The sequence below is a fragment of the Rhinolophus sinicus genome, chromosome 17 (assembly GCF_057876585.1).
Source record: "Rhinolophus sinicus isolate RSI-liver-muscle chromosome 17, RSI-T2T, whole genome shotgun sequence".
Lineage (NCBI taxonomy): Eukaryota > Metazoa > Chordata > Mammalia > Chiroptera > Rhinolophidae > Rhinolophus > Rhinolophus sinicus.
Window position 1 is genome coordinate 115,119,197 of NC_142517.1, and position 12,672 is coordinate 115,131,868.

The following is a 12,672-nucleotide window of genomic DNA, read 5'->3' on the forward strand; positions in this document are numbered from 1 at the left end:
TCATTTCCCTTTTGGTTGTGCAATAAGCTTATGTTGTATCAAGGTTTGAAGAAACTGAGAGGCAAATATATTCTCTTAGCTGCTGGAACTGTCCAGCCAGAAGGAGTGCTGATCCAGTCTGTGGTGTGCGTGCCAGCTCCAGAGGTTCTACGATACAGACTTCATTCAGCGCTGGGCTCTTACTCCTGGCTCTTTCCTTTGGCAGGGATGCCACTTAGTTAAGTGCTGATAAGCCACTGTCAAAGAAATACCTGTTCTCCACTTAGTGCTAAAGTTATACCATCATTTTCCCTCACACCGTATCAATATAAGATAGGAAATAGAAAACTTACTCAGGGAATCAACTGACCTGACTATTTTCCACATTCTGAATCTATCAGATCATACTTGCAGAAAACAACATGTCCATGGCTGAGAGTTTTTAGTGGTCCAGGTTTTAAAAATGAGAATTTCAGTTACTTCTTTCTCTGTGCTGACCAAACCATGTAGCCTGAAATGACTGACCAGATATTTCCTTGCTAAAGACTACACTACACTATATTGTTTCCCCAAATGTGAGTCTTTTTCAATACCAATGTGGTGTTTGTGACATTAAAGTAGCCCTAATTTTATTCCAATTTTAAAACCTGCTATATAAGAAGGGAAGAAATTAAGTGGTTTGCAATGCTGCAGTACGAGCAAACACCATGGGATTGGGAAAATATCATAGACAGGATGCTCAGGCTAAATGCATACAAGAGGGCTAAGAAGACTTGCTTTTTATTTATTAGTTGCAGGTGTACAAAACAATGTAATAGTTAGACACCCCTCACAAAGTGATAACCCCTTCACCCCAAAGACTTGCTTTTTAATTACTCAGCACAAAATGAACCACTAGCTGGCATAAAATGAAGGCTGAAGAGCATGTAAGAATCACCATTCACTACACAAACAGAAACACGCACACAGAGGTGCACACAGAGGTACACACACCAGAACCCTTGAGAAATCTCATGGATCAACAAGGTCCTAGAAAAATGGGGCCAGACCAATATTCAGACTTGGCACGCAGGCCAAAGTCTAACAGCATCTAACAGCATAAGCTGAGAGAAGAAACAAAAACAGCACACAGACTGTCACTCAGAAAAGGAAAGTGACCAGGTCGAGAGCAAGTTTGGCTACTGCCTCCTACTAGAAGCAGTAATGAAATCTGTTACATCTTCATACAGATGTACCACATAGCTCACACACTATCACAAACATTTATTGTTGTCCACAGAGTTCACGTTATTCTTCCATCTTTAAAACTTCACATTCCACAGTGTTTGTGCATAGGTAAATATTTTCCTCTATAGTTGCTGTAAAACTTAATATTACATATAAATCACAGGTTTTGGTGCATCAGTTCTAGGTGAAGAATTTACCTTCAATTTCAAAACTGATACATTAACTCAGAAAAAATTATTTGATGGAACTCAGTATATGTTCAAACATTAGTTATCAAAATACAAGATTTTAACATAATCTTAATTATTTCATGTTTAGTAAAGTTCACTTGGTGGTAAAGGCTTTTGTGTTTTTTTCCCTAAGACTTGTGATTTTTAATTTTTTTTTAAATGCAGATTAAGAGGTTTAGGAATTTTTTTTTTTTTTAAAGATTTTATTGGGGAAGGGTCACAGGACTTTATTGGGGAACAGTGTGTATTTCCAGGCCTTTTTTCCAAGTCAAGTTGTTGTCCTTTCAATCTTAGTTGTGGAGGGTGCCGTTCAGCTTCAAGTTGTTGTTCTTTCAGTCTTAGTTGTGGAGGGCGCAGCTCAGCTCCAGGTCCAGTTGTCGTTGCTAGTTGCAGGGGGCACAGCCCACCATCCCTTGCGGGAGTCGAACGGCAACCTTGTGGTTGAGAGGACACACTTCAACCAACTGAGCCATCTGGGAGCTCAGCGGCAGCTCATCTCAAGGTGCCGTGTTCAATCTTAGTTGCAGGGGGCGCTGCCCACCATCCCTTGCGGGAGTCGAGGAATTGAACTGGCAACCTTGTGTTTGAGAGCCCACTGGCCCATGTGGGAATCGAACCGGCAGCCTTCGGAGTTAGGAGTATGGAGCTCTAACCGCCTGAGCCACCCGGCCAGCCCAGACTTCTGATTTTTAATGAAGTCTGATTATTCAGGGACATTGACAGAAGTTTTCTTCCTTACGTGAAGTCTCTGATGTACAATGATAGGCTGAATTCTGGTAGGTCTTCTGACACTTATTATATTTATAGTATTTCATCCCAGTCTAACAGAGAGCTGCTTAAACTATATGCATTTAACCAAAAGACCAAATCTGTATGAGCTCAACAGAGTAAAACCTTAATTGTTGCTTAAAACAACAAAACTGAAGATCGGTTAGTGGCGCAATCTGTTTCAACGAATTATTCAGACTCTAGCTTCTTTAACCTGGTGTTCTATATTCAATACACAGCAGCCAAATCTGCCATGGAAATTTCCCCATTCCAGTATAACACAGACAGGAACAATATAAGGTGACTTTTTAAGGCCAGACTTAGCTTAAATGTAGTAACATCATATTCTATGACCAGACCCATGTGGACTGGAATTTAGACAATTTATGTGCCTAGCACAGAACTAAACAGTTGAAGGAAACAATCTGCAAGTCTATGTGCCATGAGCTTCTCCATTGTTATAGGAGTTCCTTTAGGGCATCCCAGATTCATTACATACAAGGGTTTTCTCTCTGTTGTGCCTTCTGTTGTGATGTACTCTAAGGGCTGCCTTACGGACATAAGTTTTCCCGCATTCGGTACATCCATAAGGTTTCTCCCCTGTGTGAATTCTCTGATGTGCACACAGGTGTGTCCTTTGGGAGAAAGTTTTCCCACATTCAGTGCATTCATAGCGTTTCTCCCCTGTGTGAATCCTCTGATGTGCTCTGAGGTTTGAGTTGCGGGCAAATGGTTTCCCACATATACTACATTCATAGGGTTTCTCCCCTGTGTGAATTCTCTGGTGTACTCTGAGAGTTGAATTTTGGGCAAAAGTTTTCCCACATTCATTACACACATAAGGTTTCTGCCCTGTGTGAATTCTCTGGTGTGCAGTAAGGTGTGACTTTTGGGAGAAAGTTTTCCCACATTCATTACATTCATAGGATTTTACACCTGTGTGAATTCTCTGGTGTACTCTGAGAGTTGAATTGTGGGCAAAAGGTTTCCCACATTCAGTACATTCATAGGGTTTCTCTGCTGTGTGAATTCTCTGATGTTCTTTGTTCTGTGTTATACTGGAGAATGATTTCTCATATTTATTACTTTCATAAGGTTTCATCTCTGTGTGTATTCTATGCTGTACTAAGAGGGCGGGTTTCTTGTATGACTTGCCATATCCATTGTTATCATAAGGGTTCTTCTTTGTGTGAACTGTCAGATGTTCACTGAGGTTTGACGTCTGACAGACAGTTTTCCTACATTCATTACATTCACAGATATTGACCCCCGTATGAGTAGCAGGATAATGAATAGTGAGTGAATTTGAACAAAAGGATTTCCTGCTTTCTTCACATTCATGTGTTTTCTCCCCTGAGCGGGTCTTCTGATGCTGAATGAGGTGTGTTTTCTGGTAAAAGGATTTGCTGCATTCATTACTTTCAAATGACTTGTCTCCTGTGTCACTTTCCTGATGTACATTGAGAAGTGAGTTTTGATACAAGCATTCCCCATATTTAGTACACTCATAGAATTTCTCCTCTGCTTGAGTTCTCTGATGTATTGTTAGGTCTAATTCCTGGCAGTAGACATCTGTACATCCATTAAAAACAGAGAAATTATCTCCAGTTTGTGTCTTCTGATGCACTAGATAGGCTGAGCTCTGGCTCAAGTTTTCTTCACATTTACTGCTTTCAAAAGCACCCTGTCTTGTGACAGTTCGCTGAGGTTGAGTGCGAGGTGAATTCTTGCTGAAGTTATTTCCACTTTCATGACATTCACAGTTTGTCATAGCCCTGTGAACTTTATGGTATTCTACAGTGTTAGTTTTGTCACAGGATCTCACACATTCATTAATATCAAAGCATTTCTCTCTTGTGCCAGCTCTCATTTGGTTAAATACAACTGCTTTATCACAGTTTTTCCTAAATTCATCATCCTGACAGGATTCCTCTCCTGTTAGACAACTCTGAGCTGTAACACAGACAATAGTCCTATCATGTAAAACTCTTCCAAGTTCATTACATTTGAAAGGCTGTTTCGGAGTTTGAAATATCTGATGATCTTTCTTATAACTGAGAGCTTTCACATTTTTATTATATTTGTAAGACCACTCTCCAGTATGACTTTTCTCATGTTCAATATCAAGCTGCAACTTTTCACATACATTTATGTTATCAGCCTTCTTTCTTGAACAGTATCTACCACTAACAATCAATTCAGAAACAAGTGGCAAATTGATTCTACATGAATCACCTTTATAGGGCACTTTTCCTGAAAAATTAGGAGTTATATCCAGATTAATTGGTTTTTCTAAAACTTTCTGCCCTTCTTTACTCAATGTTTTCTTGTCACTGAATATTACATGCCACAGAGGTTTCTCTTGTTTTTCCTGGTTCTCCTCAATGTGCACATCAACTTGGTAATATCCTAAAATGAAAAAAATTGAAAACATCGTATGAATCTTATATTTATAATTGAGAGGAGCTCACAGCCATGTTTTGGCATTTTATAGTTTGGGGTCATGTTTCCAAAATTAATAATTCATGCACAGACAGAAAGACAGAGATAGTCTCTCTCTTTCTCTCATTCATCTATGTTTGTTTGTTTGTTTGTTTGTTCTTTAAAGAACAACAAAAAGACCATAAATGTTATTTCCACTGCTAGCCAAGATGGAGCAGGCCATTCTTCCCAGGTCCTCCGCCTTACAATTGGAAACCCCTGGAAAAATAATTAACAAAGAAATAAAGATGCTACAAAATGGAAAGAAGGTGGACTCTTGGACTTAAAAAAATGACAAGAGAATCCCAAGATTTTCTTTCTGCTTCCCATATATCTTATATGGGGTGCTCAAGTGCTGGAGAAGATTGCAATCCAAAGCCAACACGGAGAGGTAAAACAGCCCCAAAAAAATCCTGTTTCTTTTAGACAAAGATGTGAGAAAAAGGTGCTCTAACAGAATAGAAAATCTTTTAGACAATATCCCTCATACTCAAGCCACCCCCACCAAAAAGAAGAAAGATTAAAAAAAAAAAGAAACATTCTTCTCTGCAGTTCTACCACAGATATACAGGGTTAATACACACTTGCAATATTTTCCTTAAGCCAAACCAAGAACTCATAGGAAAGATCTGAAGAATCCTGAGAAATTTCCATGCACAAGATATTCTGGGAAATGGTCACAGCGGCCACTGCCCAAATTCCACCTGGAAACATATTCCTATCTACTCTATGAACATAATCTGCATGGGCAACGGCAACAAATCTATTCTTTTAGGGCACTTGTGGCCAACTCATAGCACACAAAATGAAAAAAAGAAGGAAAACATAAAAACAGAGGAAAGAAAAAGAAGCAGGAAGGTAACAGTAGGCCAAATAGTACAGCTAGGATGAAATAGCACTTGTAAAAATCATACCCTCAAAATCCAAACATACATTAAATAGCACTTGAATTCACATTATCCTCAAATGCACATGAAGTATTCATCAAGACAAACCACATTCTGGGCTGTAAGACAAATCTTTACAATTATAAAGAAGAGAAACCATATAAAGTGTGATCTCAAGCCACGGAGAAATTATACTAGAAATCAGTAACACCAAGTTATCTGGAAAAACACAAAATAATTCTAAATTCATACAGTTCCAATTAAACCATGGTTACAAGATGACGTCTCACAGAACATTAAGATATTTTGAAGTAAATGAAAACAAAAACTGTTCAAATTTGTGGCATGCAGCTAAAAGAGTACTTAGAAATAAATTTATAGGGTAAATTATTCACATTAGGAAAAAAAGAAAAAAAGACCTCCACTAGTTACCTACCTTCCACTTTAAGAAATTATACAAAGAGAAGATAAATCTAAAGAAAGCAAAAGAAAGAAAAATAATAAGGATTAGAGAATACAATGAACTTGAAAACAGAAGAAAATCAATGAAGCCAAAGCTTACTTCTTTGAAGAGATTTTTTATTTTATTTTAATTTTTATTGGGGAATATTGGGGAACAGTGTTTTTTTCCCAGGACCCAAGTCAAGTCATTGTTTTTCAATCTAGCTGTGAAGGGAGAAGCTCACAGGCCCATATGGGAATTAACCGGAGACCTTGGTGTTAGGAGCACTGTGTTCTAACCAACTGAGCCAACCGGTCGCCCGATAAGATTTTTTTTTTTAAATAGATATAAACCAACACAGAAAAAAAATGAGAAGACACATTATCAATATCAGAAAAAGAAGCAAGAGGGGATATAACTACTGATACAACAGACATTAAAGAGAATAAAGAATATTAAGAGAAACTCTATGCCCATAAATTTGACAGTTTACATGTAATGGACACACATTTCTTGAAAACAAAAAACTAACAAACTCACTCATGTAGTAAGAATAACCCAAAGAAATCTATTTAAAAAAACTGAATATGTGGTCAAAAATACATAGTTCAAAAAGAAGCTCCAGGAATTGGTGGTATTAACTAGTGAATTCTACTACACATTTAAAGAAGAATTAATATGAGTTTTACATAATCTCTTTGAGAAAATACAAGATGAAAATGTTGGAATCGTTCGTAAATCATTTTATAAGGCCTCTGTTATCCTCACAGCAAAACGTAGAAACAATTCAAGGAAAAAATAACAAACCCTACAGATCAATATCCCTCATGACATAAATGTAAAAATAATGAATAGTAGCTGAAAGATGACAGCAATATATAAAAAAAATAATAAATCAGGGTCAAATGGAATTTACTCCACAATGCAAGCTGTTCAAACATTAAAAATCAAAAATGTAATCCATCATATTAATTATCTAAAGAATTAAAACCACACAAAACCACATAAATTAAGGTAAAAAATATTTAATGAAATTCAAAATCTACTTATTAACCTAATAAAAGTAATCTACAAAGAGCCTATAGGAGTGACGTCATAGGAATGGTGGCAGCGGGACGCACTTTTTGAGTTCTCCGTCCAATCTTACCAGAAAGAGGAAGCTTATAACCCATCAAAGGACTCTCTGCTCATCACGCAGAACAGCGAACAGACTCGCGCAGTGATTACTTGCAGGTGGGAAAAATTGGGCGAGCAGGGGAACAAGGAAGGGAGAGGAGCGGAGACACGCCGCACCTGCGGTGGCGGTGGGGACGCGGGTTGGAATCGCGGTCCACACCTGTGGCTGTAGAAATTCGGCCCCCACCCTCGGGTTGTGGAAATCTGCTCCGCACCTGTGCCTGTGAAAATCCAGCCCACACCCACGGCTACAGATACGCAGGAGATCCCAGGACAGAGGAGAGCGCGGAAGCCAGGGGGTGGGAGCTTTGCCCTGCGTCCCACAGCAGACCTCTCCCGCCGCAGGGGCAGCATATCCAGCATTTGAGGCAATAACTTCACCTGATACCTCCAATTAAGCCTTAGGCCAGACAAAGGACACAAACTCCATACCTGGGCCCTTCCCCCTGCTCTTCCGACCCTACCCCCGCCTTTCTAGAGACTTGATCTGGCCCCTGCACTAAGGAGCTGGGCTCCAGGAAGACAGGCAGGTGGCTCTGGCCCAGGGAGGAGGCTGAAGAGAGTGTGGTTTGCGCTGGCCTAGGAGACAGGAGACTCCTCCGTCCCCAGCCACCACAGTTTCTGGCCTGCGGGTGGGGTGTGACACAGCTGGGCTGGGAAAGAGAAGACCCCTCTTTCCATCCCCAGCCCCCACCCTTTCTGGCCGGCCTAGGGCGGGGCAACCACATACGCAGCTGCAGAGACGCAGGGGTTCCCAGGACAAAAGAGAGAACACAAAAGCCAGGTGGCGGACTCATTACCCTGCGTCCCACAGCGGACCTCTCCCACCGCAGAGGCAGCATATCTAGCATTTGAGGCAATAACCTCAGCTGATACCTCCAGTTAAGCCTTAGTCCGGACAAAGGACACAAACTCCATACCTAGGTCCCTTCCCCCACTCTTCCAATCCTACCCCCACCCTTCCAGAGACTCGATCTGGCCCCTGATCTGAGGAGTAGTGTCAGATTAAGAGGGGCCTTGCCGCTCGGGCTCTGAGAAGACTGGCGGACGGCTCTGGCCCAGGGAGGAGGCTGAGAGGAGTGTGGTTTTTGCTGGCCTAGAAGAGGGGGGATTCCTCCGTCGCCAGCCACCACCTTTTCTGGCCTGCGGGAAGGCTGTGACACAGCTGGGCTGGGAAAGAGAGGAACCCTCCTTCCGTCACCAGCCCCCACCCTTTCTGGCCTGCCTAGGGCAGGGCAATTACATTGGCGGAGGCACTCCCAGGGATCAGCAGTAAGTGGCAGACGCAGCTCTCAGCTTTCAGCAGCTGAGAAATCTCCCGCCCGCCACACACACACACACAGGGAAGAGGTGCCCTAAGACTCAGGAGAATTGGACACAGGGCTGGTGGTGCTACTCTCAGTGTGCATATGTGGAGACAAGGGCAGAAACTGCACTGGCTTTGTAAAAACTACTGTCCAGACCCCTCAGCCCCACGCATCTAAAGCTGCAGCCCCAACATCACTCTGGGCACCAGGTGACCGGCTCTACCTGCACAATACGCAGGGGACTCTGTGCTACAGCAGAGAACAACCTGGAGATTACTTGGTGGGCTTAAGCCACGACTGGTGCTGTTTTTTGTTCTGTTTTGATTTGTCTTTATATCTTTGACATCTTTGCGTGTGTCGAGTGGGGTTTGTCGATTGTTTTTTACATGTGAATGTATTTGATTTTTTCCTTGTTGTTGTTGTTGTGCTTGGTGATGTGCTTTGTTCTGAAATTGCCCTACCAGGGCCCAGCTTAAGAGGCACAAGATTCAGCATACACAGAGGCCAACTCCAGACCAAACCAGAGTACTACGGGGTTTGACCTACAAGTGACACACCCACAGGGGATTCTTTACAGGCACATAGAGGCCAAACCACATCTAAGCGGTCAACCCTCACGCAGCAGAACACCCTGCGTGAGCAGAGCCAAGTCTCACAACTAGTCAGCCTAGGAGTTAACCCCACCTACTCACAAGCGAAAAGCAATTAAAGATCTTCTTTAACAGGACAATATACACAACACAAGAGTCACTTTTGGAGCACACGCAGGGGAGAAGAACGAAGTAGTGCAAGTGAAATATAAAGGACATTTAATACATACTAATCCAGTAAGAACTAAGAACTCCAGGGGATCTACCTAATACATCGAAGCAAACACAGAGTCAGCCAGAATGAGGAAACAAAGAAACATATCCCAAATAAAACAACAGAAGAAACCTCCAGAAATGGAACTAAATGAAGCAGAGGTAACCAAACTATCAGAGACAGAGTTCAGAATACTGATGATAAGAATGTTTAAGGAGCTTAGAGAGGACATCAAGAAGATTGTAGAAATCATAATGAACAACCAGTTAGAATTAAAGAACACAATTACCGAAATAAAGAACTCACTTGAAGGAATTAACAGGAAGTTAGATGAAGCAGAGGATCGAATCAGCGACTTAGAAGACAAGTTAGCAGAGATCACCGAAACAGAACAACAGAAAGAAAAAAGAATAAAAAACAATGAAGATGGTTTAAGAGACCTCTGGGATAACATCAAGCACAACAACATGCGCATCATAGGAATACCAGAAGGTGAAGAGAAGAAACAAGGGATTGAGAACATATTTGAAGTAATAATGTCTGAAAATTTCCCTAACCTGATGAAGGAAACCAACATACAAGTCCAGGAAGTGTAGAGAGTTCCAACCAGGATAAACCCAACAGGTCCACTCCAAGACACATTATAGTTAAAATGGCAAAGATTAAAGACAAAGAGAGAATCCTAAAAGCAGCAAGAGAAAGACAGAGGGTTACATACAAGGGAACTCCCATAAGACTATCAAATGACTTTTCTGCAGAAACATTGAAGGCCAGGAGGGAGTGGCAGGAGATACTCAAAGTGATGGAAAACAAAGGCCTACACCCTAGGTTACTTTATCCAGCAAGGCTATCATTTAAAACTGACGGGGAGATAAAGAGCTTCCCAGAAAATAATAAGCTAAAGGAATTCATTACCACCAGGCCAGCATTGCAAGAAATACTAAAAGGACTTCTGTAAATACAAGAAAGATGAAAACAATCTAACCACAAATTTAAAAATGGCAATAACTATGTACTTATCAATAATCACTTTAAATGTAAATGGTTTAAATGCTCCAATCAAGAGACACAGGGTGGCTGAGTGGATAAGAAAGCAAGACCCTTGTATATGCTGTATACAGGAGACTCACCTCAGATCAAAAGACACACACAGGCTGAAAGTGAAGGGTTGGAGTAAGATATTCCATGCAGATGGAAATGAGAAAAAAGCTGGAGTTGCAATACTTATTTCTGACAAAATAGACTTTAAAATGAAGAAAATATTAAAAGACAAAGATGGTCACTATATAATAATAAAGGGATCAATTGGACAAGAGGACATAACCCTAGTAAACATTTATGCACCCAACATAGGAGCACCTAACTATATAAAACAGATATTGGCTGACATAAAGACAGAGATCAACAGTAACACTATCATAGTAGGGGACTTCAACACACCTCTGACAACAAGGGACAGGTCTTCCAGACAGAAAATCAATACGGAAACAACAGCCTTAAATGACACATTGGACCACTTGGATTTAATCGATATATTCAGAGCATTCCACCCCAATGCTGCAGAATACACGTTCTTCTCAAGCGCACATGGAACATTCTCCAAGATAGACCATATGTTAGGCCACAAAGCAAGTCTTGATAAATTTAAGAAAATTGAAATCATACCAATTGTCTTCTCTGACCACAGTGCTATGAAATTAGAAATGAACTACAGGAAAAAAACTGAAGACACACACATTCATGGAGGCTGAATAATATGTTACTAAATAATGAACAGGTCAAGTAGGAGATCAAGGAAGAAATCAAAAGATATCTCGAGACAAACGAAAATGAAAATACAACGACCCAAAATCTATGGGATGCCGCGAAAGCAGTCCTAAGAGGGAAGTTCATAGCACTGCAGGCCTACCTAAAGAAACAAGAAACATCACTAATCAACAGTTCATCATCACACTTAAGGGATCTGGAAAAAGAACAACAAAATAAGCCCAAAGGGAATACAAGGAAGGAGATAATAAAGATCAGAGCGGAATTAAATGAAATAGAAACCAGAAAAACAATACAAAAGATCAATGAATCCAAGAGTTGGTTCTTAGAGAAGATAAACAAAATTGACAAACCTTTAGCCAGACTCATTAAAAAAAAGAGAGAGAGGACCCAAATTAATAAAATCAGTAATGAAAGAGGAGAAGTGACAACAGACACCGCAGAGATACAAAAAATTTTAAGAAATTACTATGAGCAACTGTATGCCAACAAATTTGACAACCTGGAAGAAATGGACAATTTCCTAGATGCATACAACCTTCCAAGGCTAACTCAAGAAGAGACAGAAAACCTGAATAGACTGATTACCACCAAGGAAATTGAATCAGTAATTAACAATCTCCCAACAAACAAAAGCCCTGGACCAGATGGATTTACAGGTGAATTTTACAGAACATTCAAAAAAGAATTATCACCTATTCTCCTCAAACTCTTCCAAAAAATCCAGAGGGAGGGAAGACTCCCAAACACTTTTAACGAAGCCACTATCACCCTGATCCCAAAATCAGACAAAGACACCTCAAAAAAAGAAAACTACAGGCCGGTATCGCTAATGAACATAGATGAAAAAATCCTGAACAAAATACTAGCGAACAGAATTCAGCAATACATTAAAAAGATCATACACCATGATCAAGTGGAATTATTCCTGGTATGCAAGAGTGGTTCAACATCCGCAAATCAATTAATGTGATACACCACATTAACAAAATGAAAAATAAAAATCACATGATCAATAGACGCAGAAAAAGCATTTGATAAAATCCAGCAGCCATTCATGATAAAAACCCTTAAGAAAGTGAGAATAGAGGGATCATATCTCAACACAATAAAGGCCATATATGATAAACCACAGCTAACATCATACTCAATGGGGAAAAGCTAAAACCATTCCCCTTAAGATCAGGAACAAGGCAAGGTTGCCCACTTTCTCCACTTCTATTCAACATAGTGCTGGAAATTCTAGCCACAGCAATCAGACAAGAAAAAGAAATAAAAGGCATCCAAATCAGTAAGGAGGAAGTAAAACTGTCATTATATGCAGATGCTATGATACTATATTTAGAGAACCCTAAAGACTCCACGAAGAAACTATTAGAGCTGATAGATGAATTTAGTAAAGTAGCAGGATACAAAATTAATATTCAGAAATCAGTTGCATTTGTATAAACCAATAATAAAACATCAGAAGGAGAAATTAAAAAAGCAATGCCATTTACAATTGCTCCAAAGACTATAAAATACCTGGGAATAAATTTAACCAAAGAAGTAAAAGATCTGTACTCAGAAAATTATAAGACAGTGAAGAGAGAAATGAAAGAAGA

At 40.1% G+C, this 12,672-nt stretch overlaps 1 protein-coding gene across 4 annotated transcripts in view; it reads right to left on the reverse strand.

Moving 5' to 3' along the window:
• Positions 1-743: 743 nt before the first annotated feature.
• The window catches only part of LOC109438110 (uncharacterized), a 33,808-nt gene continuing 21,879 nt past the window's right edge, over positions 744-12,672 (reverse strand). For all 4 annotated transcript variants that reach the window (XM_019717719.3, XM_019717723.3, XM_019717720.3 and 1 more), the window contains one exon: positions 744-4,613. In XM_019717719.3, coding sequence (XP_019573278.1) covers positions 2,677-4,613 — 1,937 coding nt within the window. In that variant the 3' untranslated portion in view covers positions 744-2,676. The remainder of the gene's footprint in view (positions 4,614-12,672) is intronic.